The sequence below is a fragment of the Ascidiella aspersa genome, chromosome 8 (genome assembly GCF_963924565.1).
Source record: "Ascidiella aspersa chromosome 8, kaAscAspe10.2, whole genome shotgun sequence".
Lineage (NCBI taxonomy): Eukaryota > Metazoa > Chordata > Ascidiacea > Phlebobranchia > Ascidiidae > Ascidiella > Ascidiella aspersa.
In genome coordinates, this window is record NC_139454.1 from 21,816,730 (window position 1) to 21,841,826 (window position 25,097).

The window sequence follows — 25,097 nt, forward strand, 5'->3', positions numbered from 1 at the left end:
CCAAACTGAAATCCTAGATCCGCGCCTGATGCTTAAAGAACCTCGTCGTAAATCAGAGAATCGACGCCAAACGGATGGATTAGTAGTTATACCGTACATTACAAATTTAACAGAGGTCTTCCAGCGCATGTTACGCGACTTTGGCTTGACAGTGGCGGTAAAACCACATCAGACCCTGGGCAGGATGATTTCCCGACCCAAAGAACCCGTGGATACATTCCACACAAAGGGTGTGGTTTATTGTATTCCCTGTGCTGTATGTTCCGCAGTGTATTTTGGGGAAACGGGACGAGCATTTAATACGAGAAGCAAAGAACATCAACGAGAGATGTTCGGCAACATGATGCGTCGAAATCTGCTTTGTCTGTCCAGTCACGCGTCAAAGCAACGTCATGACATCGCCTTTGGAGGTGCATCTATTGTAACCCGAGAAGGAGAATCCTGGGCCAGTAGTGTCCGTAAGAAGGCTGCAGCCGGTTATCGCGTTTTCGCGTTATTCGCGCCTTGTTTCCTTTTCCGCCTCGTTTTGCCACCTTGGTTTTTCGTCTTTTGTTTTTCGTCTTTTGACTTCTGTAAGGTACAAGTTTTTGCCCTGAAGAAGATTACCCGTATAGGTAATCGAAACATCGGCAAAAAAAAGGAAAATCGAAACGTCGATTTTTTCTGCAACATACGCTGGATTAGGGTTAACTTACCCACAAATCCTCTAAAAGTAATAAAATAGTTTTCAAAATGTCTAGGTCATCAGTTGCACAGGACAGGCTCAGACAAAGATTTTGCAGTAGAAAGTCAAGTCATTTGCATAGAAAAACAAATGTGTTGAGTACATGCGTAACAGGTGGCGGATTCAAGGGGGCACGTGTCAATGGACCCCCAACTGTATTTTTTGCCTATTATTAAAACAATTTTCGCGCTTCCTGCCAGTCTGAGTAAGTTTCTACAATGTCTTAGCCACGTGGCTCTACCCCCTAAAATGCATTTTTAGCCTATTTTAGCTTAGCAAGTGCGATATTTCCAAATAAACGAACTTTATATGTGGTGTTTGTAAGGTTACTTTTTATGACGTCACGCTACGACGTTACTTGTGATGTCATCTCTGAAAACAAAAATAACATGCCCTCATACAAAACTCCTAAATTCACAGCCGTTCAAGCCAGATTTATTTCATGACGTTTAATCATCACGTGTTTTTAACTTGGCGTATCGATATATAACGCGTGGAAACTGGAAGTATTAGTATTTCTTTTGGTTGAACTTATTGTGCGCATGGACGTTTGACACAGTTATCCCAAGGGTGGAGATAAATCTGGTTTCAGTTACCGCATAATTCTTTGATTTGAGTCGAATATAATGGCTATAAGTTTAATGTAATAAATTTCGGCGGTCTACTGTCCAAGGTACATAATGGCACTGTTAAGTTTTTTAGTTCGTTGTAGCTCCATTTTCGTTCTTGCGCGCGCAAAACATACTTTCCAGTCTTTAGGGCCAATTAGCTCCTATATGTAATGATCGCATTTTTCCGTGTGTGGTGCAGGCGGCACCAGCACCAAAACCAATTCACTTCTTGCGTTACAGATGCGGACATTAAATTTGCCTTATTTTCGCCAAGTTTATTAATAAATGATTTATATACTATTGGCTAAAACCTTAATTTCGTATTGCAAAAAAACGACACTATTTTTACACAGTTATTGCATTGTATTTTGCAGTTATTCTACGTCGTCCGTTGTCCAAGGTAATCAAAATCATTATAATAAACCAGTGTCGAGAATTGCGAAGCTTGACATCTACAAGCAACCAACTACCCCGTTTTGGAATTAAAGTTGGTGCTTAACCAAGTGCTTAACTGTTAGTATTACAATATTCATTCACTTGAGTTGAGATATTTTGCTCGAAAACAGCAAGTAAACTTACGTTAGGTCATTTATGGCAGCACTGCTTTCGTCATAAATAGTGGATTTAGTCCTGTTTCGAATTTATTTAAGTTTAATTTAAATCTGCTTTAATATTCTTTTGTCCGTTTGAGGGCGATATCACGACATTAAAGTCTTATTGAAATAAAGTTTATTTTGACAAAACGTACTGCAGCACCGATTTGGCGCTATAATAATTTATAACATTAGAGTGACTTAGTTAAAAATATTTACTTTTATGCAGGGTGTCGGACTCGGGACTCGACTGAGTCGGCTTGTTTTACTTGAGTCGGGCTCGGGACTCCGTAAACCTACCAGAGTCCTGATTCCGACATACACAATGCGCATGCGTAGTACCACATTTTGAAACTAATATAACCCGCAACTGTAAATTGTAGAGGCGAAACAGCATAAGATGATTTTTTTCCAACCACGTATGGTGGGTGTAAGTTATTTATCCCCACATAAGTGGATTACTGAAAATATACCTTTTTTAAATATGCTGTCGCTACCAGGCATATTTAAAATAGGTTCGTCTGGCATATATTTCTTCAACTAACGTTTCTGGCTTAAGGCTTGCCGTATAGTAAGCCGAAACGTTGGTTGTTGAAATATATGCCAGACGAACATATTTTAAATACATTTTTTTAGTTCCTTCAATGGGTGAAATACAGACTGTGAAATCCCAATCGGACTCGGGACTCGACGAAATCTCACATTTGGCCGGAGTCGGACTCGGGGCTAGGGAGCCGGACTCTGGTTGTTTGTAACCGACTCCGTAGCCCTGCTTTTATGTTCAACATCAATTTGCTTCAGTTATTCAAGTCAAACTATCACTCTCTTTTTCACAACCAACAATACAAATTTTTTTTGTTTTGAAGGCAATATAATTATTTTACTAATTCAGAAAAGTACAGAATTTTATTTAAATTTTCCTTTGAAAACAAATCGCCGAGGGTCCCATATTTTGTGGCGTATACAAAAAAATTATAGCACTAAGTTAAGCAAACTAAGATACACTGTTACAGCCCTGCTTAAAGATAGTGCGTTAAAATTAAACGAAATCCTAAAATACCGAACATTTAAGTATATCCAGTGTTTTTACCGAAACGGTCCCCCAAATTTCTCCAGCGATTTTCCAAATTTTGGACTTGCAACTTTTTGGTATTTAAATGAAACACTTGCGGTCTCTTAAAACTACTTAGCGGTCACCCAAACCAAACCTTAAAAAAAAACCTGAGTATATCAACGCCAAAATAAAACCAAAATCCAAATAAGTCAAAAATAAACCAACAAATAAAAGTCGGCCATAAGATCTAGAGCAAAATTTAGCTATAAAACCGTCGTAATAACAAAAGAGGATACAACATAGCTTAACTAGCAACCCAACTTCATTACTTACCGCACAAATAGCTCCACCCGTAACCCAAGCTCAAACCTCACTTATTTACCACCCCTAATTATAAAAGTGGCCATCAATCTGGCAACAAAACAAAGAAACGGTCGTTGGGGTCCTAACTTTAGAAAAAAAAATTATTCACCTTTGTCCAAAAAAAGATTATTCACCCTTGTCTCATGATGTGATAAAACATCTCGTCTATATATATAGCAGCACACCTGGAAATCCTCCCTGCTCGCAAGCTATCATCCATTTCTGACGGTTCACCCTTATTCACCCCTTTTGGTTGGTTCACCCCTGCTCAAATTTTATTTACCCCGGGGGGTGAACCATTCACCTGATTAAGAAATACTGCTCTAGACCATTTGCTAGATAAAAATGTGTCAGTGTTTTGGCTTGGAAAGTTGGCGTGGAAGAGAAACACTGACAATGAAACTGTCGGCACGCCGGGAGTAATTACCGGAGTAAGACTTATTTTTACGATGCTTGAAGCAAATCAGTTTAATATGATTTACATCAAGTGTACGGTGATGGTGTTATAATATCACCTCAAACGCCTTGTGGGCGCCGTTGTTTTGGCACCAAACTCTTTGTTTTGTTTTGGGTTAGTGGTGGGTAGGCCTAATGTGCGGTGTTAGAATTCGGGTTTTAAAATTACTAAGGGAAATCGTGAATGAGTTAAGGGTGGTTTGGGGTTAGGTAATGTATTGTTCAGAAATTGTTTTTGCCGTTAAGATCTTATTCTAACAGGTTTAAGGCTTATTGTGATTTAAACGTTATTCCGACTATTGGGCTTGTTTTGGTCTTCCCGAATTGTGCTTTATTCCGAATATAATGTTATTCTAATTATGGTTATCGCTGAATACTTTTTAGTGCTATATATTGTAATGATAGACTCACCTAAAATTCGAGTATGAATAAATCATATGAAAAATATTTTTGAAAAAAAAAAGATAGATTTACGATGTTTTGTAAACTGGATTGCAATAAAATTACTTAAAACATTGTAAGCCCGATTAAAGTAATAGACTTGTGTAGCAACAGTTTTTTGATTAAAGTTTTATCTCAGGGCTTTTGTAAAATACAAGGACATAAAATTCTTATTTAATACATAACAAATTGCGAATACAACCAATCATTGCAAATTAAAGCTCTTCAGCAAATGCGTCATTCAGCCTAATAAAATAACAGTCAAGTGAAAGAAGAAGTTATTCGAAAATGTTTATAATTCAGAAGCGCGTTTCATAAATAAACTACAGAACAATAATATATGTAAATCCATTTGATCAAAACGATTACTTTGACAGAGATGATAAAGAATGCACATACACCTTGGCTACGCAGCACGTTGGTACGCAAATAAAAAGAGGCTTAAATATTTCCTTGTATAATTTAACACGTTGCGTTGTTCTGTATTTCTTTTGGACCATTGCGTAGATCGTAATCAGACATAGGTTGAATTTCGCCGAAAGATAAAACCTAATCCCTTTTCATTTGCGGCTTAAATTCAACGAAACGAAACTGTCAACAAAAACGTTAAGGTTTCACGTACACCGCTAAATGAATGTAGCTTAAGCGTTTTTGTATGTCAAGAGGAGTAAGAAGAAGCGTCGGCGATAATCGGATTTGTGCGCCAGTTGTTTCTAGCTATTCCTACGCTTTTTGTGTGACATTGCAACACAACTTAACGGAATCGATATTGTTTCCAATCCTTTGTACTAGACTTGGTAAACAGGCGGAAGTGACATAATAAAACGCGGAAGTGTGACGTCAAAAAAGCGTTTTCATGGTTTCGAAGCAAACGTCGAAAAGAACTAGAGTTTCAATGGTGCAAGAAAAAGAGTCCAGTGCAGAATTTATTAGTCTGACATGCTTTCGAATGTTCTTGACAAATTGTGTATTTCGTGACAAATTGTGTCTAACAAATTGTGGTTATGCAATTAACAGGATTAAGACTATTGCATGTTTGAAAGATGATCGTATAAGACTGTTTATAAAAACGGATAATTCCATTCCATTTAAGAAACTGACGATGCCTTATAGGCGAAATATATGTTTCTGTAAAACTTTAAGAAATGATTTTATGTTTTATCTGTTTTTATAAACCGTCTTAGGATCTTCTGATACGAAAACAAGAATCTTTCTTTTACATTTTATGGTCAGCGGAAGATTTCATACTTCGTGTTCCAGCTCATGTTTAAAAGAACGCACTTTGTTTACTTTATTTTTTTTAAGAACGTGGTTTCCCGATACCACAGTTCTTGCCGTTTAGGGCGAAATTACAAAGTATAAACCTCATTATGCGAAAGAACCCAATGGTGCTTATTCAACGTTTGGTAGCAGACAGTATACCTCACGTTTCCTGGTGTCATTCCGCCTACATACGCATTTTTGGGGCGATTTTTGCTTCTTCTCGGCATCCTATATAAAGCACGTCGACGTGATTCTAGGGGGGCGTGTCTTGACGTCACGCCCAAAGGCGAAAGAAATAAACAAAGAGCGGGCGATAACAGTGCAGAGGAATGACGAGGAGGCCGATTTCTCGTTTTTGTCACCTCCTGCTCTCGAGGGACGCGTCACACTGTCGAGGAATAGGAAACTACGCTGTGTGACAGCGAGCCGCCGCTTGTGCGAGGGATACAGGTGAGCCTAACGCGCTTACGCCAGTCGTGGTAGGCGTAGATCACCGACAATACGCCGATGAAGGCGTTCAGGTCGTATACCATCGACACCCAGATCAACGGATCGTTCTCCAAGTAGAACGAGGCAATGATCGCTCCCACATCCGTGATGATGATAAGGAAGAGCGATATGAGAGTGCGCCGGATGACCAGGTGGATGCGTCTGGCCGCCGACATTCCACAGCGTCCCTTCTTCTGATCCTTCGGCATGCGCTTCAGGAAGGGGTAGAGCAGCATGATTGCAAAGGCGGGCGAAAAGACAACGGTAAAGATCAAGCCGCTCAGCGCGCGCGTCGACTGCGATATGGTGCCTTTATCGGCGAATATGCACCCTTGTGGACTCGGCTCCAGGTAAGGCCCGATTACTGACAGACACCAGATCACTACGAAGGTGGTGAGCATGAATCCGAGCAGGAAACGGCTGAAGTAGATGCGGACCTTTCGCCTAGGAAGACTGGCCAGTGCTCTGTTGTCCTGCACAGCATCCTGTCGCAGCCAGAGGATCAGCATGTTGGCGACCAGGTTGCTGCCGTATGAGCACATGAGCATGATACCGTACGCCATGCACGCCGGCTGGTTCTTGGTGCCAAGGAATAGGTCGATTTCGTTGCAAAGGCTCAGCATCAGGGCTGCGGCGCACGAATAAATAGTGAGGCGGCTTAACCTAAACACAAAACGGTTCTATAACGAACTGACAAACGCACGACACGGGTATCTAGTCATACAGAACAGTACACATATTTTTCACTGGCAAAACTGACTTTGCATGTTACATTTAAGAAGGTTGCCAGCTTTAGCGTCTGTCAAGTATTTTTAAACATTATTTTTCTTATAAAACCAAATGGATCCGGTGTTATTCAATATTCACCCATGTTTTTTTCAATGCGATATCAATTTTGCACAGCCACTGTGCCGGGTTGTTCGAATCTAAAACATTTATTATTAATTACAGGAGCTTAGAACTGTAAATGATATCGCGAACTAAGCTTACCAGACGTTTCGAATTTCCCTTTTGGCCTTCAGCGTTTTCGGAGCGGTCGACGCTCTGCCGCGAATCGTGGTCGAATCAGAGTGGCTTAAATTAGCTTGGGAACTAGATCTTTGCCGCGACGATTTTCTGAACTCGTACCGCAACAGACAAACCAAGATGTAGAGCTCCATAGCGGCGAAGATTAGGGATGCAGCCTGGTGAAATCCCCACTCCCAAGATCCGTATGCTGGCTCGGTCACGTTAAATGTTGTGCCGTTCATATTGGCTTGTTCTTCGTCGCCTGACGGTCAGTAAGTTATAACAAGCAATATAAGAAGCAAACCCAGTTTCTGCTGGAACAATCTCAACAGCGGAAATTAACGAAAACTGAAAACTTCTTTAACCTATCTTGCCGTTAAAAAGTCTGAAAATAAATATGAGTATAATTAGGGAAAGCAATTCCTTTGCAGAAAAACAATCCGAATTCGTCAAAAATCGGCTTTGAAACATTATCAAGGTAAAGTTGTTAGATTTATATATATTGGGCATATTGCGGATCGCATTAAATCTCTTAACTATGTTGTATATAACCTACAAATATTAGTGTTATCAAGAATATACTTGCGCGATGTAAAAACTATTTTACGAATATGGTTGGCATTCGCGCTAATATCGAAGCATTCAAATGAATTATTCATCTCTTTTGCCGCCGAAATTCAATTTCATTTCATCAGCCTGCAAACTTTATCTATTCTTATTTAAATTACATGTAAACTGTCTTGTTCGTTGTCCAACAACTTCTGGTTGGCCTTAAGCCTTGCTCTTGAAGGTTACTAAGGCAACGTCATCTTCGTGATTGGAATTTCCGCTTTTGCTGAGGTCTCCCATATATTATCTTGTCATTATACGGCAGTCCCTGAATCACGTTACGGGTATGGGCCGCCCAAAACAACACGTGTATTTGCTTGTGCACCTTTCTCCGTTTGAACTCTGAGTAAATATACTGGTCTGCGTTTTTCTTACTGCTGAGATACATGGCGATTGGGTTAAATCTTCTAACATAAAATAATATACAGAGACACTCTCAACTCTCCTCTTGTTTTAATATGCTTGCGACCTGCCTTAAGGTTGTTACAACCTTACAACACTATTCATTTCTTCTTGTCTGAAAGAACGACTTAATTCGAATAAATGCTGATGTTTTTAAATAGTTCGGCCACTTTATAGTCAACGCTGCGGGCGTTTGCTAAATTTCTTCTTCTTTTGGAAGCACGAAATGACGACGACACAGTGTCAGAATGATATCCGGAAAACGAACGCTGTGTCACTTAACGGCCCCATGAGTTCATCGAAAAATAATATAGTGAACCTATAAATTCTGCATAGAGAGTTTTCAGAGAGTCCGCTGAGCGGATGTCATGTCATAATGCCGTCAGCAAAGTAAATCTACGATTAAATTTATGCGTATATTCGGTTTATTACCCCGCTACGGTCAACACCGACTATCGACTTTGCTAATTTTTTTATCTTTATTTAATATTGTTTTACCTATAGATAGACGTATTGAACATACGTAGCAATTATGTGTTAGGTAACTACAATAGCCAAAAAAAGAGAAAAATGATTTTGATTATTACATACCGTTTTCGTTTGTATATAAGGCTTTAATGAATATTTAGAATGCGATGAGTAGGGCGATTTTTTTTGACTTGTCCAAAAAGGCAAACTTTTGTCAAAATTTCCACGTTTGGTCAAAATTTGTCAAAATTATTTCAAATCAAAATTGATTAGAAATACATTTAAATAGTTTTCAAAATTAAAAAAAAACTATAGTCAACTTTTTGAAATTGTCGTTTAGTTAAAGTTTTATCAGAAAAAACAACAACAACAAAAAACATCTAAAGCGTGTGATTTCAATTTTTTAGTTCACAATTTTTTATTTTTAGTTCAAAAAATAATCCCCTTGTAATTAAGCTATATATTTTTAATTCTGTTTGTAACATAAATGTAAACAGGGGCTGTAAATAAAAAAATCAGATATGACGTTGCAAAGCTAGGTCATAACATGACGTCGTGATACAAGTAACCTTAAGAAACTTCCTGTTTATTGTTAAGCTCGTGCGCAAATGTGCAATAAAAAAAATCTTATATTATCTTCAAGCATATGTGTCGGCAACCTTTTTGCAATACTAACCGGGTTACAACTAAAATGTGGTCACAAACCGGCCTTCAAATACCAACAAATGTTCAGTAATAAGAATTCATTACAACGTTGATTCAATGAAAACCTTGAGCTTGTTTGGCTGCAGAAATTAATAAGACAACAAAGTTACACAGTAAAACCAAAGTCCAAAGAATTAATAAGAAAAACAATAACAATTTAAAAGAATGTAACAAGACCAAATCTAACAAATTTTATAAGACAAAGAATAATAGTTTTAAAGAATGTAATAAGAAAATTCTAAAGCATTTTATAACACAAACAATAACAATTTAAAGAATGTCATAATAAGACAAAATCTAAAAACAATATAACACCACAAAGTTACGTCATATAAAAACATAACATAATAGCAATATGAAAAAGAAGAAACGCTTTCGCGCGAAGTACGAAACAATGCAGTTATTCTGAAAAGATTTACTTTGAATGTAGAAGCTAATTTGTACTACAAGGTGAATGAGTTATTTTGTTTGACATTCTATATTTAGATTTAAATCAGCAAAAACTTGTATATATGCTTGTCATATAGATTAACGCGAGAATACTCAGACAGTAAAAATAAATCAAATCGAATTGTGGTTTTAGCCAAACAAGATGTTTGTCAACAATTGTGTCATATTGAAAAAGTACGTTCTAAACCGAAATGCTAACGTAAAAGCTATTTTCATTTCGTGGCTGCAAACGATTAGCGAGGGCCTTCAACAATTTTCAATGATTGCGAAGATTGCCCAAAGCAATTGAAGATCAAAAATAAATTACCGAGTCTTACATATGAGTAATTGAAATGCTATCTTTGCAAGGATTTCACAACGTTTCTTCTTTATCATTGGCTAGCCTGATAACACCGAGGCGAAATGGCCACAACTTTAAACCGATTTTGCCCATAAAAATAGTTAGATTCTGGTGAAAAAATTTTTTTAAATGTAAGTTGGGACCGTCAGCAAATTAACTTGGTTTGTCTATTCCACAGTACGTTTTCGAAAGTCCGTGCGCACTTATATTAATGTCGAAAATAACAGTTTTAAAAATGTTGACAGCCGAGATGTTTTTTATTTAAATCCGATTTTGTCTAAATCGAATAACCTACAGTGTAATCCATTTTAGCTACCGTAAATTAAAACCTTATTCTTTTGTCTGGATTGGAAAATATGTTTTATTAAGGCCTGAATATGTCTTTTCATTTATGAAGCGGTTTGTTTTTTAATTTTACACTGTAAAATTTCTACAATCTAGCAACCTCGATTTACATTAGTATATTTCAAACTTTCTCGCAACCTTTCAAATCACACTATATGTTTCGTAATATACCGATGTTATACATTGTCGTCGTTTACCTTAGTGACATTTAAGCGTGTCAATGGCGATTAGATTTAAACTGCAAAGCTATAGGCTATTTATAATATTTTAAGATTATACCCAACCTCTTCATAAGGTAATACAAGCACAATCCTAAACTGATGTTGTATGGACATTTTGGCTGCTAAATATGTTTGCCCATAATTCTAAATAGGCCCTACCTTTATTCCGCAAACAAGAAAAACTCAAACTAACCAGTTTAAGAACTGGTTAATGGCCAGTTGCCGCCACAATAAAAGGCACCCGTTGTGTGTACGGGCAGTGCAGACTGGCGACCGTAGCCTAATATGGTTATGCGATTATAACTACATTGCATTAAATTTATCGTAAATTATCCTAAATGTATCATTGTGTGGACTATCGCCTATCACTTGATACTAATTTAGCTACCATCATTGTATGTGGCCTTCCATATGTACCCTATATACTCTGTTTAACACGGGTTTAGATTTGCCTTCCTAATACGTGTGAATAAATTGCTAAGAAACATACTAAATCATGCTCACTTCAGTGATTATTATAACTCCTTAGATAAAATTAGCAATATCTTTAAAGTGTTTAAGTGTTTATATAAACAAGGTATTTCCTTGCTCTTTCAAGTAAATGACGAAAATGACTTTTCTGGCGGGAAAGTCAGTCATTTTATATGATTGTAGGAAAAATATTACATCAGTAAAGAAACTAAAAATTTAATTTTGGCGAAATGTAATTATCGTTACATCGCATAAAATGACTGGCTTGATTTGGACAGAATAAGATAAAAATACGTTGTTCTGAAGGTTTTATGTGAACTGTTTTTTTTTACATAATAATATTTGGCTCATTTAAAAGGTAAGCTACATATTTAACAAATTTTTTATTATGCAACGGCGTTAAGCATTCCTTTCTATTGATCAAGTGTTTGTAAATGGGAGGGCTTTAATAACAGAGAACAAATTATTATAGTTCGTCAAAATAATGTGGCTTAACATCAATTTTTTTTGTGTTATCTAGCTTGTCGATAAAAAAATAATTGGAATAATACGGTAAAGAGGTGTTTCAGTTTATCGCGATTATGTGTCTCAATAAATAAAACATTACAACTATAGAGAAGATGTTTTATTCAACTATTGTGTTATGCTGCACTTTTAGGTTTTTGTGGTACGTATTTTGATTGTACTTAATACGCAAGCAGAATTGGTTAACGAACCCTTAATAAATGCGTACCATTAATTGTTTTTTACACTACATCAGTTGGTAGGAGCATGTTACATGTTTTATTAAGAGAAATCCGATGTTTTCTAAAATAAGCTTAAAATGACACCCGGACAGTTATTCAACAAATACAATTTATTTTAAATTGTGCGAAAGTTACCAAACACTTATTCAAAAACAACAAAACAATGTTGGACGACAATACAAGCTCGCGTTCTTGCGTGCGGCAAATGCATACTAGCCTTATACTTCCTCCATAAAGACGTCGTGACAGTGTTAAAGGATCGTAAGTGACAGACGTCAAAAACTCCGGCGTTGAAATTAAAAGTAACGCTTCTTGGCAGGCACTACGTGTGATTCAAAGACCGAACGTCGGTTGAGGATGCCATTGCCGACGACGCAGCAAGGCCGTGAAAATTCAGCTTTTTGGCTGCAAGGCAGATCAGAAGCGAGGGACAGACGCTTCACGATGAGCAGAACGTCCTAAATTCCTTTACACGATAAAGCTTCTGAGAGCTGCAAATATATTTGTCAGCGCTGGATCGTGATTATGTAATATCAGAAGGCGAGGGTTTTCTCGTGTGTGGTGTTTTCAGGCCACAGACGTGTTCATTGTACTGAGTGACATGGCCACTGAACTCGTGCTAGGAATGCAGGTGAGACGCAGACGCCGCCGCCAGTCGTGGTAGGCGTAGATAACACACGATGCTCCCACGAAGACGTTGATATCGTATACGGTGGCCACCCAGATGACGACCTCCCTTTCAAGCAGAAACGATGCAACGATGGCGCCCACGTCTGTGATGATGATAATAGTGAGTGAAATCAGGGTTCGCTTCATCACCAGGTGGATTTGCTTGCCGGCGCGCATGCGGTTGTCAGTCTTGGGCAGTCTCTTCAGGAAAGGGTAGAGCAGCATGGCGACGAGCGCAGGTTGAAAAAGCACGGTGAAGATGAGGCCGCTCAGAGCGCGCGTCGACTGTGAAATCGTGCCTTGATCCGCGAAGAGACATCCCCTTGGACTTGGCTCTAAGTACGGTCCGATGACACTTAGACACCAGATGATTAGGAAGGTGGTGGCCATGGCTCCCATGAGGACTTTGCTGAGGCGCATTCGCAGCTTGCGTCCGGGCAAACTGGCCAGCGCTTTGTTGTCCTGCACCGCATCCTGTCGCAGCCAGAGGATCAGCATGTTGGCGACCAGATTTCCTCCGTAGCCGCACATAAGCATGATGCCGTACGCCATGCACGCCGGCTGGCTTACGCTGCCCAGGAACAGATCGATTTCGTTAGTGAGAGTCAGGAAGACGGCGCAGCCACAGGAGAAGATGGTCAGGCGGCTCAACCTAAACGCGAAGAATGCAGTTACACATTTATCAGTGATTAGAAGCTTTTGTCCAGGTAATAGCTACTGTTGTGCGAACAGCTTTGCTAAAATAAGCGTGTACCGACTGGGGTATGGAATCAGCACGAATCGCCATTCGGTTGGCCCTGTTTTTGTACATAAAAGCACAACTGTCTATTGTTTGGACGTAAGCAAATAGAGCATTTGGTTAGTTTCAGAGAACAACCTTTGAAAGTAGGAATTTACAATTACCGCTAAAAATAGGTGCGGTTAATGCAGCGATGCAACCTGAGATTGTTGTTGTGGTATAATGTTAAATTTTCTTGATCATAAAACGACTAAAAGCACTTAATACAAATATTTATTTCCTAACACTTTACTCGAATTTTAAAACTTGTGTTTTACTTCCTATATAGAAATGGGTTACCCAGTACTATCGTGCTATGTACATTTGTTAAAAAGTATCGCGGTCCGGAGCATTATCTAGTTTACTTATGCCACATCGATGAATTTACCTCTGAAAACCATAGCTAAAATAACTATATTATTTGGTATCGGAGCGGCACCGATACTACCCTTGATCGGACGACTATACCGAATACTTGGATCGTGTATCGGCTCCGATCCGCTATTATCGGACATCCCTATATGCTACACTAAATTGATGTTGTCCAAAGTTGCGATTGCTCGGTTGCTTCATGACAAACCAGTCGAAAACAAATCGCTTAAGACAAGCTCCACCATTGGTTCCCAAACTTTTTTATTCCGTGGCCCAATTTTTTTTCCAAAACTGATCGTGGCCCATTGCTTTTTTCCACCTCTATTGATGACTAGTTTATATTGATTAACAAAGGTTTTTTTAATATTACAAGGATTTTATTCGTTGATACCACTTGTCTAACAACAATCGGAGCTTTGATAAGTTTCCGATCTGTCGAAGTTAAACAACTCGCACGCGCACAGTTTTCGCAGTCACAAGATATTTTAGATATGCATACAACTATATTTTAGTAAGACAAAATGTGTAGTTGTAATGTTTTCATATAGCTCTATGTCCCACTTAAAATAGTCTCATGGCCCACTTGGCCCACAGTTTAGGAATCGCTGACCTCAGACGAGATCAACACTTACCAGTATTTGCGTCTCTCTCTCTTGGCTCTTCCAGTTTTCACGCGAGCCTTCTGTCGAATGGTGGTCGAGTCGGAAAAACTTGCGTTGTTGGTGGAAGCCCGGACTTTCTTGGGAGTCTTGCCGAACTCGAACAACAGCAGGCACACCAGCATGTAGACCTCGATGACCAGCAATACACAGGTGTAGGTTTGGTGAAAGATCCATTGCCAGGAGTCGTACAGCGGCTCTGCACTGACAAACGTTGTCGTGTTGTTCATGTCCTTGTTTGAATGGAAGTCCCACGTAAAGAAAACGCTCAATCCTCCTTCAGTGAGCTTTCAAGTTGAATTTAAATACAAACAGCTGCGGTCTTTAGCTTTTACGTCAGCCTTAGAAAATGCTGCAAAATGTGAAGCGTACGTGTCTTCAAACAAAGGGAAAAGTGTCTAAAAAGAGTTCAAGATCAAACATACGACAAACATTCACCAGAATATATGATCAAACCTGTTTCACGAAAAGTTGGTTCACACTAAAAGTCAAAGTCGATTGGTATTGCACACCAAACAAACTAGACTCTTCTAATATACATTACACTTTTACTTAAAACTATCCATTTGCTCAGCTCACCGACCTACTGATCAGCCTAATTTGATCTGACACACGACGTTGTTTGAATAAGAGCCCCGCATTGCATTGCGAACCTGTCAATAGCAGTGCGAGTTAAACATCACCTTATTTCATTACGGTCAATTTTTTGCTGCCTAAGTAAAAATTCTTTCGACTCACTTCTGTCGTCATGTAAACACCCTAATGGCTTAATGGTTTAATGGCGAACTGTCGGCATCGTTTACTACAGTTTGTGCGCATCTTAATAGAAACGCATTTTCTCCTGTTTCAGTGAGATATTCCTGGAAAATAATTTTATGTGCGCACGTCAGATGTTTTCGAAATCCTACTCTTGTCCGCAGGTGTATAGTATTTTTAAACGATGTAAGTAAGATGAGAAGTGGCGCATAAACAAAAATATCAGAATCATTTTTTTTCAATTTAAATACTATTATCATTTATTATTCAAACTTTTCTAATTTTCACAAGTTGTTTAAGATGATATAATCGCTTATGCGCATACAAGAATAAAAAATATAATCGTTGTTAAGTCTTTCTTTTCATTGTAATTTCTTGCTTTTCACAAGTCCGTCTGAATTGTTCTCACAGTAAATTTTAATTAATTCGTAATGCGTTCTCTATTCCTATTGCGGATTGTATACCATCTCTATAGCGGTCCAAACCTAATCTCGTTTTCTTTCTGCCGGCTAACAGCCGTTCATTGCGGCTTCTTACAGCTTATTTAGCCCATCACCAGTATAAACACGATTTCGCTTCTCGCAGGTTTACATCGAGCAAAGCAGCAAGCAGGCCGGCGTCTTAAATGCACTATAGAAAACTGTTTATAACCAGGCATTACTTGTAGTGGCAAGAGTCGTGCCTTCCGTTACTTCACGCAACCGGACGCTCTCATGGCGTATCATCGAACGATTTTTGCTGACTTTTGCGTCACCCGAAGGTCGGAAATTTCCGCACAGCATGTAAAAACGGCTGGAGCGACGCTTTTACAGCGATGCGTAAGAGCGGCTTTTCTCATCCGTCGCTGTCTGCATGTCGTCGTCGAAAAAAACCGAGCCGCCGGTGCCAATTTATTTATCGTTCGTTCATGGACGTGGTCACGCCTCTGCAATTTCATCCGACCGACCGCGCGATGACGAAAAATTTAGTTTATGTCGGTACTTGAGGCGAAATCGCATTTTCCGCTGGCGGCTGGTTTGCGACGTTCGGCTACTTAAGGTAAATTAAACCCGAGAAGGGGTGTATAGCCTCTGGGTAGAAACTACAGATAGGAATATGCATCGATAGAATCCGAAAAGCAAAGCAAGTGTTGCACTAAAACTCGTGCACACCGAACACAGGAGCCAGCACTTTAAGTAAACAATAAATTAAATCCTCGCACAACCTCAAAGAACCAATTTTAAATCCGCTTTAATTGTACTGTAGCAAAAAAAACAAAAGTAACTTCATAAAATGCAACCTCGATATTTTAATATATTTAAAACAAACACCGTCTAGCACTATCTTTCAAACATTTAACTAATAAAGCAACAATAATACGAAAAAGTAAATATGTAAACTAAAACCCTTATTTGATTACCCTAGCGATGTTTCTAATTATTTCTTATACGTACCGCTGCAATTCGTTACAATTCAAAATTCTAACCAATTTTTTTTAAATATATTATTTAGCGACGTTAGAAAACCAAACGCTGTATAACCAATCTTAATCTCGTCGTCATTAACCTTTACCGCCCACAATGCTCTGAACAGCTTTAAAGATCCCAAGAATGTTGTAGTGCGTACATTGCAGCCAAATTGCCCACGGGCCTCGTCACGACATATCGAAAACGCTCAAACGGGATGACGTCACCATTTATAATGATGCCAAATGATTTTTTGGCGCGGTATGGCGGTTTCATACATCCGCCCTTTCTTATAAGGATTGCCAAGTTTGTAAGCAAAATTTTTCAGTTTGAAAACTGAAACCCGTAAGTATTTAAATATGGCCGAAAATCTATTGCGAAATGGCATTGGCGACATGGTTTTTTCAGCAAAGGTTTCAATTGTCGCGCTGTCCTGTTTGTTTAAATATTAATAAAATTTTCTATAGTCACACACTACTTAAAAAATATTTTGTTTATTAGCCTAAATTGTTCTCCGCGTATGAACATCACACAAAATCACAACAATATTTACTACAAAATCTAAAAACTAGCAGTAGCTATATGTTACCATGAAGTCTATACAAAAATAAACACCTATAAACTTAAAATATTTTTTTTCTGTTAGCTCGTTCAATGCCTGGCATTTAACAATGTTGTAATCGAGTTATTTATTTGGAAATTACTTAAATCACATTTAAGTCATTAGTAAAATAAATCAAGTCTAAGGTCCAAGTCTTTTTAAATAAATAACAAGGCAAGTTCCAGTCAAGTCACAATTATAGCAAGTCAATTCCGAGTCCAGTCCTGGTCATTAATTAAACTTTAACTAGCGCTTGGAAGGTTGCCAGGTTAGCCGCGGTCAAAAAAAAAAAAATATATATTTTAATTGTATAAAACATGTTACATATTTTTTACTTTTCTATTCGTCTTAGCTTATTGATTCTACAGTAGTTTCAAGCTATGCAACTTTGACTGTAGTGAAAATATGTCAGCAATTCAGGGGAATATATCTAGAACAGGGGTGGGCAACTTACGGCCCGCGGGCCATATCCGGCCCGCCAACGCAAATCATCCGGCCCACGACCTATTTTAGAAACTGGGCACGGAGCGATATCTCATATTTTCTAGCTATTTCAACTACGGAAAAGCAAATATTTCTATGCGCTTTGCGTTAATCTTATTCTCCCATCGAGTGTAAATTGCAAAATACCCTAGTTTTATTCCTGATTAACTGACGTTGCGATGACATTAAGATGCGTAAAGTATACATAGCTATCATGTAACGGCCCGCGGAGACCTTTTTTAGTTTGATTTTGGCCCGCGACTGGAAAAAGTTGCCCACCCCTGATTTAGAACTATACCCAAAAACTTCGCGCCCGCTTCGCTCGCCAGGTGCTTTATAAATGTCTCTAGCTGCGCCTTGAAGTAAGAACAAAGGTTAAGTAACACTGCTTGCAAGTATTAATATTAAGTCCGATTGTGAGCAATAAACCAAGAAAGAATAATCCTAAACGTAAAATATATATAAAGCAAGCAAATAGTTTGCATAAAACTTAAGATAAAAAATTGCCTAATGCAACTACTTCATTTCAACACAAGTCATTTGTCCAAAAGTCTGGAGTTAAGTCAAGTGATTTGAAGCTAAATTAAGTCATTACAGCACTGTTAAGATTAAATATTGAATTGATCCATCAATATTAAATTAACCATTCTAGGTACGGCACTATGCAAACCAAATAGGCCTAAAAATCATTTTCTTAACTATTCTTCACTAAATACAGCAAACAAACAAAAGAGATAAAGGTAAAGAGAGCGTTAATTTAATTAGGCTTATCTAAATATCTTTAATTCTTTATGTTTTCCTGTCAGTGCGGCAATATGGCTTGTCGTTAACACCCCTTCAGTCCTTCACGTTGTCTGTAAAATCCAATGGTCGAATTTGATTGACCTGCTTTTTCTGGGAAGCTTCAATCAACAGTGACACCTGTGAGACAAAATACAGCAAAAAAGGGTTATTAAAACGTCTTGTTGCGATTTCTATGAAAAGCACACATATACTTGAATTGTGAGCCAATTTGTAACGATCGAACGCAAAATAGGAAACAACCAAAATCGAAACATGACCATCGACAGGAAATCAAGACTCGTGACGAGTGCATGAAACAAGAAATGGTTCGTTTAAACTTTAATTGGATATTCGAATTAAATGGTAATTCGAATAAGAAGATTAGTTTAACGGTATAGGTGTTACATTGCAGTAAATTTGTAGTTATAGGTATATTGTAAACAGCGTTGCCGTACTTTCCCAATTCTACAGACATTCATGTTTAACGAAAGCACAATAATATTAAATCAGTAACACACCCATATATATATATGTCGAATTGTCAACGATCGGTCGGTTAAGACAGTGCTTTTTAAACTTTGTTAAATTTGTTCACCCCTATAGCATCTATCTATCATATTTCATTCAACCTTGTCTCATGATATGATTTTGGAAATTTTCACCTGTTCACTGAACAGGTTAACACCCAGAATATCCGCCCTGCTCGCAAGCTGTCATCTATTTCTGAAGGTACATCCCTATTCACCCCTTTTGGTTGGTTCACCCCTGCAAAAATTTTATTCACCCTGGGGTGAAACCTTTACCTGATTAAGAAAAACTGGGTTAAGATATTCGCGCTTCAAGTGATTAGCGGAAGATGTTTATGCGGCGGTACGGCTAATTCCAAATAGTTATGACATGAGAGAACATAATAGACTAAATAAGACCTTTCTGGGTATAGTACGATTGACGGCTCAAGCAAATATGTTTATTCGATATGTTTCAGATACACAATGTTTCGGTTACATGAATAAATTGCCACTGCCAGACATTGCATCAATAATAAAATTGTTCTTCCGGCAATATTTTTATTAAATTTACCAACGTTTTGATAATCTATACTAGAAGTATTCCTCAGTGCAATGATGCTGCAACTATAGGAGAAAAACTGCAAAATATATGTTTATCCCAGTTTCAATATTATTGCTCTGATGAAGATTTTCAGTAGAGTTTGAAAAAAAATATTGACGAAAGAACAACTTTGAAAGAAGATTTTGGTTAGTTACATGTTAAATTGCCACAATCGTTTTTATATTGCATTCATCTCCTATAACACGCGGCTTCAGCAAACTTACACAAGGATGGGACATTAGAATGTCACAACTTGATCGTTTTTATCAACACATGAACTATTCTAGCGTCTTTCACATATATAATTACATAAGTTTAGGCTGATCATTGTGTCCTAAAGAAAGCGCTTTTGGAAGCTATGCATTACAAACGGGTAAAGTGTTTACCCTACGTTGGGGAAGGGTTCTTTATAGCAGATAACGATTTTGCACTCGAATTGCTTATTTAGAATGTTAGTACGTCAGTTGATTGAATGCCGCTTCCAAAGCTCTTGTTCTACGGCTGGGGCGTAAAAAAGAGCTAGGGAAGATATGCTGATATGCGGAGGATGTACGCGCTTGCTCCCACGTCGTATCATCCAGCCTTCTAACAAGTGCAGACCGTGATATTAGTTTGCTGCGCATGGTTTTAAGGTATCGGCGTAACGTGAGTGTCCTGTCCAGATGTACGCCGAGGTTGATAGGCTCGATATTAACGTCCAAGTTCTTTAATTGGGATGGAGAGACAGTTTACGTTTCAGCAACGCCTTCTTTGTTGTTAAGGTGGACTGCAGCCGGTACCGTTTTTTGATTATCTAAGCTTTAGTCTCACTCCGCGGAGGCCTCGCTGTTTTTGAGTCCTTGTCATCCCACGTAAGGTTCCTTCAGACATTGAACTATAAGTATCTTATGTTTAGCCAAGGCGCAAATATTCCAATACTTCAGTGGTTCTCAACCGGGATGCCGCGTCACCCTGTAGTGCCCTTTCTAATTGCTCAAGGGCACCGAGCAATATTTGAGAATCTTAAAGAATCTGATTTTCACTCAACTGTTACAACTGTTTGTGTACAATTAGAGTGGAAAAAATTCAACTTTACTTTCCTATAATACATGGTGTAGAGTTGATGTGTGTTGTTCCAGTTCCGTATATTGTGCCATTATGGTAAATTACTTGACGAAAATTCTTATAGGGGTGCAGCAATTTATTTATTATTGCTGAGGGGTACCGCAAGCCATAACAGGCTGAGTAACATTGCAATATTATTATGTACAGGGCTGGCCGAACCGCTGCTCGCGAGTCTCATGTGGCTCCGTTTTAGTTCAGGTTGTATTAGATTTGCAATTAGTTTCGCTCTTACTTGTTTACTTGTGTTTAACTTTTCGCGTTTCGAAAAATCTTGTCAGCATAAACACGCCTTGCGTGTTATGGCATATTGCTAACATCTATGGGAGCGAAGAGTTATGTCTCCCTATACCTGGAATTCTATCTATGCTTAATTTTCATTGCGAAGTCCTGTGTGAATAAAAGTTCACTAAAATTATAGCATATACGCAAGTGTGCAAAATCTATAATCAATCTATAACTGAGCAAAGGTTTAAGCGTTTCAAGGTGTGGCTCTTTGCAGTTAACCAAGTAAGAAATATGTATCTTGGTCTCTGACTAGTTGTAAAAGCTATATTTCAAGTTTAGTTTTTCCACGCTGCTGCTAAACCAATTTATTGGATAAGTGTTTTTGTAGAGTCCATATTGCTTGTGAAAATCTATCACGTAATTTTGCCAAATTTTGACTTCATTCGGCTTTCAGCGCTTTCAAACTTTAACGCAACACATTTTGTTTGTATTTTTACCTGACTTTTGAACACGACAATTAATATAGGTGGCTTATGAAACGAAAGTTACAAACTAATAACGTCTTACCCATGACATGACCAGGGGCGGATCCAAGATTTTAGTTTGAAGGAAGGACATGAAAAGCGGAAGGTCATAAAAAGTTTCAAAGATGACAGGTCAATTATTCTTTCACTACAACTGATACGGCTGCTTAAACAACCCGGATCCATATTATACGCCCTGTACAGCAGTGTTTCCCAAACTTTTTTTCTCGCGTACCATTTTGAGCTTTTGTACAGTGTTCATGTACCACCTAAGTTACATCTGACTAGAATATCTCAAACTATACCTATTTTAGCATATAGATAAGAAAATGAGCATGTAGCTGTATTAGAGTTTAACAACTATCATTCCAGGAAGACTTAAAAGCCATAAATTAAGCAAAACACAGCAAATAGTTTTAATGCGATGGATGTAGTTGTTTTTTTCGCGACCAGCTGGTTGAGATGTCGTCTGGAGTATGCTTGGTTTCATAGCTGAATTAGCAAGCGCCTTCATACAAACAACATATTGCGGAACAGCTTCTCTATTGTGTTCAATAGCTATAAACCCGTAGTTTATGTAGCCTAAGTCTGGCTGTACTTTCGTTTAGACATGTTCCTAGTATAGTTAAATTAAACAAAATTAAATTCTTACACTATTCCTCTATTTTAAAAGAAATTACAGTAGTTCAATATGATTGAAATATCATTATACATATGGCAATACTACACTTCTGCTCTTCAGTTTATTACTACTTACGTATTAAACCAGCCAAAAATTAACGTTTTATTATCTTCAACAAGCTAAGTGTTACGTCATAAACGTGCGAAACCTCAAATTAAAGGCAATTAAAACGCAACATTGCAAATACCCAATCTGAAAGTTTTGAAAGTTGAAAGTTTTCGCAAGTTTATACATATATGCTTTAAAAAGTTTTCGCAGATTTATACGTAGTCGCGTACCACCTGAAAGACTCTCGCGTACCACCGGTGGTACGCGTACCACAGTTTGGGAACCACTGCTGTACAGAGTAGCCTACCCTTCCATTTTTGAAATAAATTTACTGTAATTAAAAGTTATGATTCATTTTCTTTCGCGTTGCATTTTCCTGGGCTTCTGCTGAGATTTGTTGATCTCGTTATTTCGAACAATTCGACTGCTTTGGTAACTTAGGGGATTGCTTCACTACGCATGGCTACACATCGGAAAACCGCTAACGATGTATATTTTTCTTTTGCAAAACTAAACATGGATATTGGCCTACAAAAGCCGTCCAAGCTAATAGCTAATGTTGGCAAGCTGTTAGTTTTCGAAATGCAGCTTTCAATTTTTAGTTACTTAAATGGGTGAGATATATAGGCTGTAGAGTCGGTGCCGGCACTCGGGACCAGAAGTCAATGACAATTTGGCCGCAGTCGAACTCGATTTCCCTTGGCCAAAGTCACACGAGGTATAGTCGGACTCGGGTTGTTTTTAACCGACTAAAATTTCATAAGAAAATGCGTATGAATTTAATTGGCTAAATAAAGCTTTAAAAGCAATGATTTTTGCTGCACTTACTCGACCACGTTTTTATCCATAAAACACACCACTTGGGAAAGACATGCAAGCCCGTTCCTGATTTGCAATTACCTTAAGCTGCGTAAAACTAAATGAGCGTTAGAATTACCCTAAACTAGTAGCCTACCATGGTGCCTATATAAATGTTTCTGTAGGAATAGTGTGGATATCAAATCCAAAACGTCTTCAAATGTAGAATGCATCGATCCATGCTTAGGCGTTTCAACTATGTTTGCTGTAAAAACAAGTTAATGGGTTGAGGGCACTGGGAAATGCTAGTGATTCACGTTGAACGAAATTGGTATTTCGCAGAATTAAACCGCGCAATTCTGTTTTAAGCCTCACCAGAGAGTTTCAGTGTTTACCCTGACGTACGTAAAAGGGTAGGGTGCCATTGGCCCATGCTTGCGCGGGTGACACCGCTTGTAAACTTTATTACCATTGTTTTAACCAACCTTTACAAAACGTAAATACCCGCTTCCGCTGACTTTGACAAATAACTCCTTCAGTAGGTGCTGAACATCGACTATTAAATACTGTGTTTTTATTAAGCATACAGCAGGTTAGTCTCATACAAACAGCAGGTTATTACGGCGTGTTTTTATTTAATGCTCATAAGCTAAAAAAGTATAGCGGCTGTCGACCTGTGACTTTCATAAATTTCCAAATTGTGTCCTTGTTTTTCTGAGGGCGTGAAAAGGTTCCCAGCGCTTGTTTGACCAAAATGCGTGAATCGGCAGTGTTGTAATGATTTCATGAAGTGTGCAACCTTGTCTTGCACATAGGGACCAAACAAGGGTATCCGAATTGGGCCTTACAGCAAAACGCATTTCTTAGCGATCAGATTCACTTGAACCGAAGAGCTGTCAATCTAACGCCAATTCGCCAGGTGTTCATTATAGTCAGTACTGACCGCTGACTGGGTTAGGTGAACCATGCTGGAATGAAACCTCGCCCATGATACGGTAAACAAAATTAAACTAATGTCAACTTTACAGCCACTGGAGTTGCTAAGACCAGTTACTGAAGCTATTTCAACTGAGCAAGCGCATACCAAACAGAGTAATCATGTGGCATTACCATATTTAGAATTAGAAAAATACGACCATTTACGAAGATATCAAACTGAATTAATGCTGTTATTCTCGGTAGATTTGTGACAAATTGACCAAGCAACAAACACGTTATATTTAGAAGTTCCATTAAACTTTTTGTCCGAGTATTTTATCACGGGCCGGAAAATGAAGCTTGCAACCACGTATTTTCATATTGGGTGCTGGGTTTGACCCAACCCTGACTTGAGTCAATATGCACTTCAGTCAATAATTTTTTCAATTGAATTAACCCAAGTTTAGAGGCATAATGACTTAACTTGGGCTTATTTAAGCAAATAAACGCTTTTATGAAATATTTTTTCCGATAATTTCCCTTTCCCTTCATAAACGTAGCATTTCCCTTTCTTTGCAAAGTATATCATTTACTCTGCGAAATGTCAGTCGTAATAGATTAGGGTTATTTATTTCAAAAGCTCGCAGTTTATAGTTTGGCTTTACTTATTTTTGACAAATAGTTGCACAAGAACTGGGCTTGCTATTTATTGAAAAGACTTCCTTAGACTTTGATTTGTTTCTCAATTCACTCGTCTTGACATTTTGATTTATTACAAAAGAACTTGTTTAGAACACTGCGAAGCCGGTAAGCGATTCTTAACACACCATGATGCGATATGTCAACCTTTTGATGTAGTATAATTTTAATTCGTATCTTGAAGCCTATACACAGGATCAGTATATTTCGCTACATGCGTGTCATGCGTAACTATTACAGGTTGTTAAACGATCAACGTAATTATGATCTCATAGAACAGTTTATGTTTTTTGAGTAATTATGGCAGCTGAATGTGCAGCTCATTAACTGCTGAATGCTGATGTTAGGCTTGTGCGTGAGCTTTGCCGGAAGTGTGACGTCATAGAGGTGTAATAATAAACTGTGATTATTATACACTTATACAGGCTTCTGTTGGTTAAAATACCAAAAATAGAAAAACATGCACAACAGCTCTTGAATTTTTGGAACGACCGCAATATTGCATTTAAGAATTATCTAGTGTTGATAAATGTAATCGTTCTTTTGTCAAATTGTCAGTCAGCGTAAAATTAGCTTTTCGTGGGCCTAAAGATATTTTGAAAGGGGTTTTGTAACTAAAAGAGGTGGGACCCACTGTTCTAAGACATCAGCATTTTAACCGATGTTACAATTTTCACAAACATA

The 25,097-nt window shown here is 38.2% G+C and overlaps 1 protein-coding gene across 1 annotated transcript; it reads right to left on the bottom strand.

Annotated features, from left to right (window-relative positions):
• Positions 1-11,936: 11,936 nt before the first annotated feature.
• Positions 11,937-14,612, bottom strand: LOC146136860 (uncharacterized). The gene is made up of 2 exons (XM_083395928.1): positions 14,211-14,612; positions 11,937-13,080 (listed from the first exon to the last, which is right to left on the bottom strand). Exons 1-2 carry the CDS (start codon positions 14,465-14,467, stop codon positions 12,327-12,329), a joined length of 1,011 nt encoding a protein of 336 aa, XP_083252054.1. The 5' UTR covers positions 14,468-14,612; the 3' UTR covers positions 11,937-12,326.
• Positions 14,613-25,097: the final 10,485 nt, after the last annotated feature.

Excerpts from the sequence above, each read along its gene's own strand:
- LOC146136860 (XM_083395928.1), bottom strand. The coding sequence starts at position 14,467 with ATGAACAACACGACAACGTTTGTCAGTGCAGAGCCGCTGTACGACTCC. Across the intron at positions 13,081-14,210 it reads AGAGAGAGACGCAAATACTG|GTTGAGCCGCCTGACCATCT; the intron begins GTAAGTGTTGAT and ends CTTCGCGTTTAG.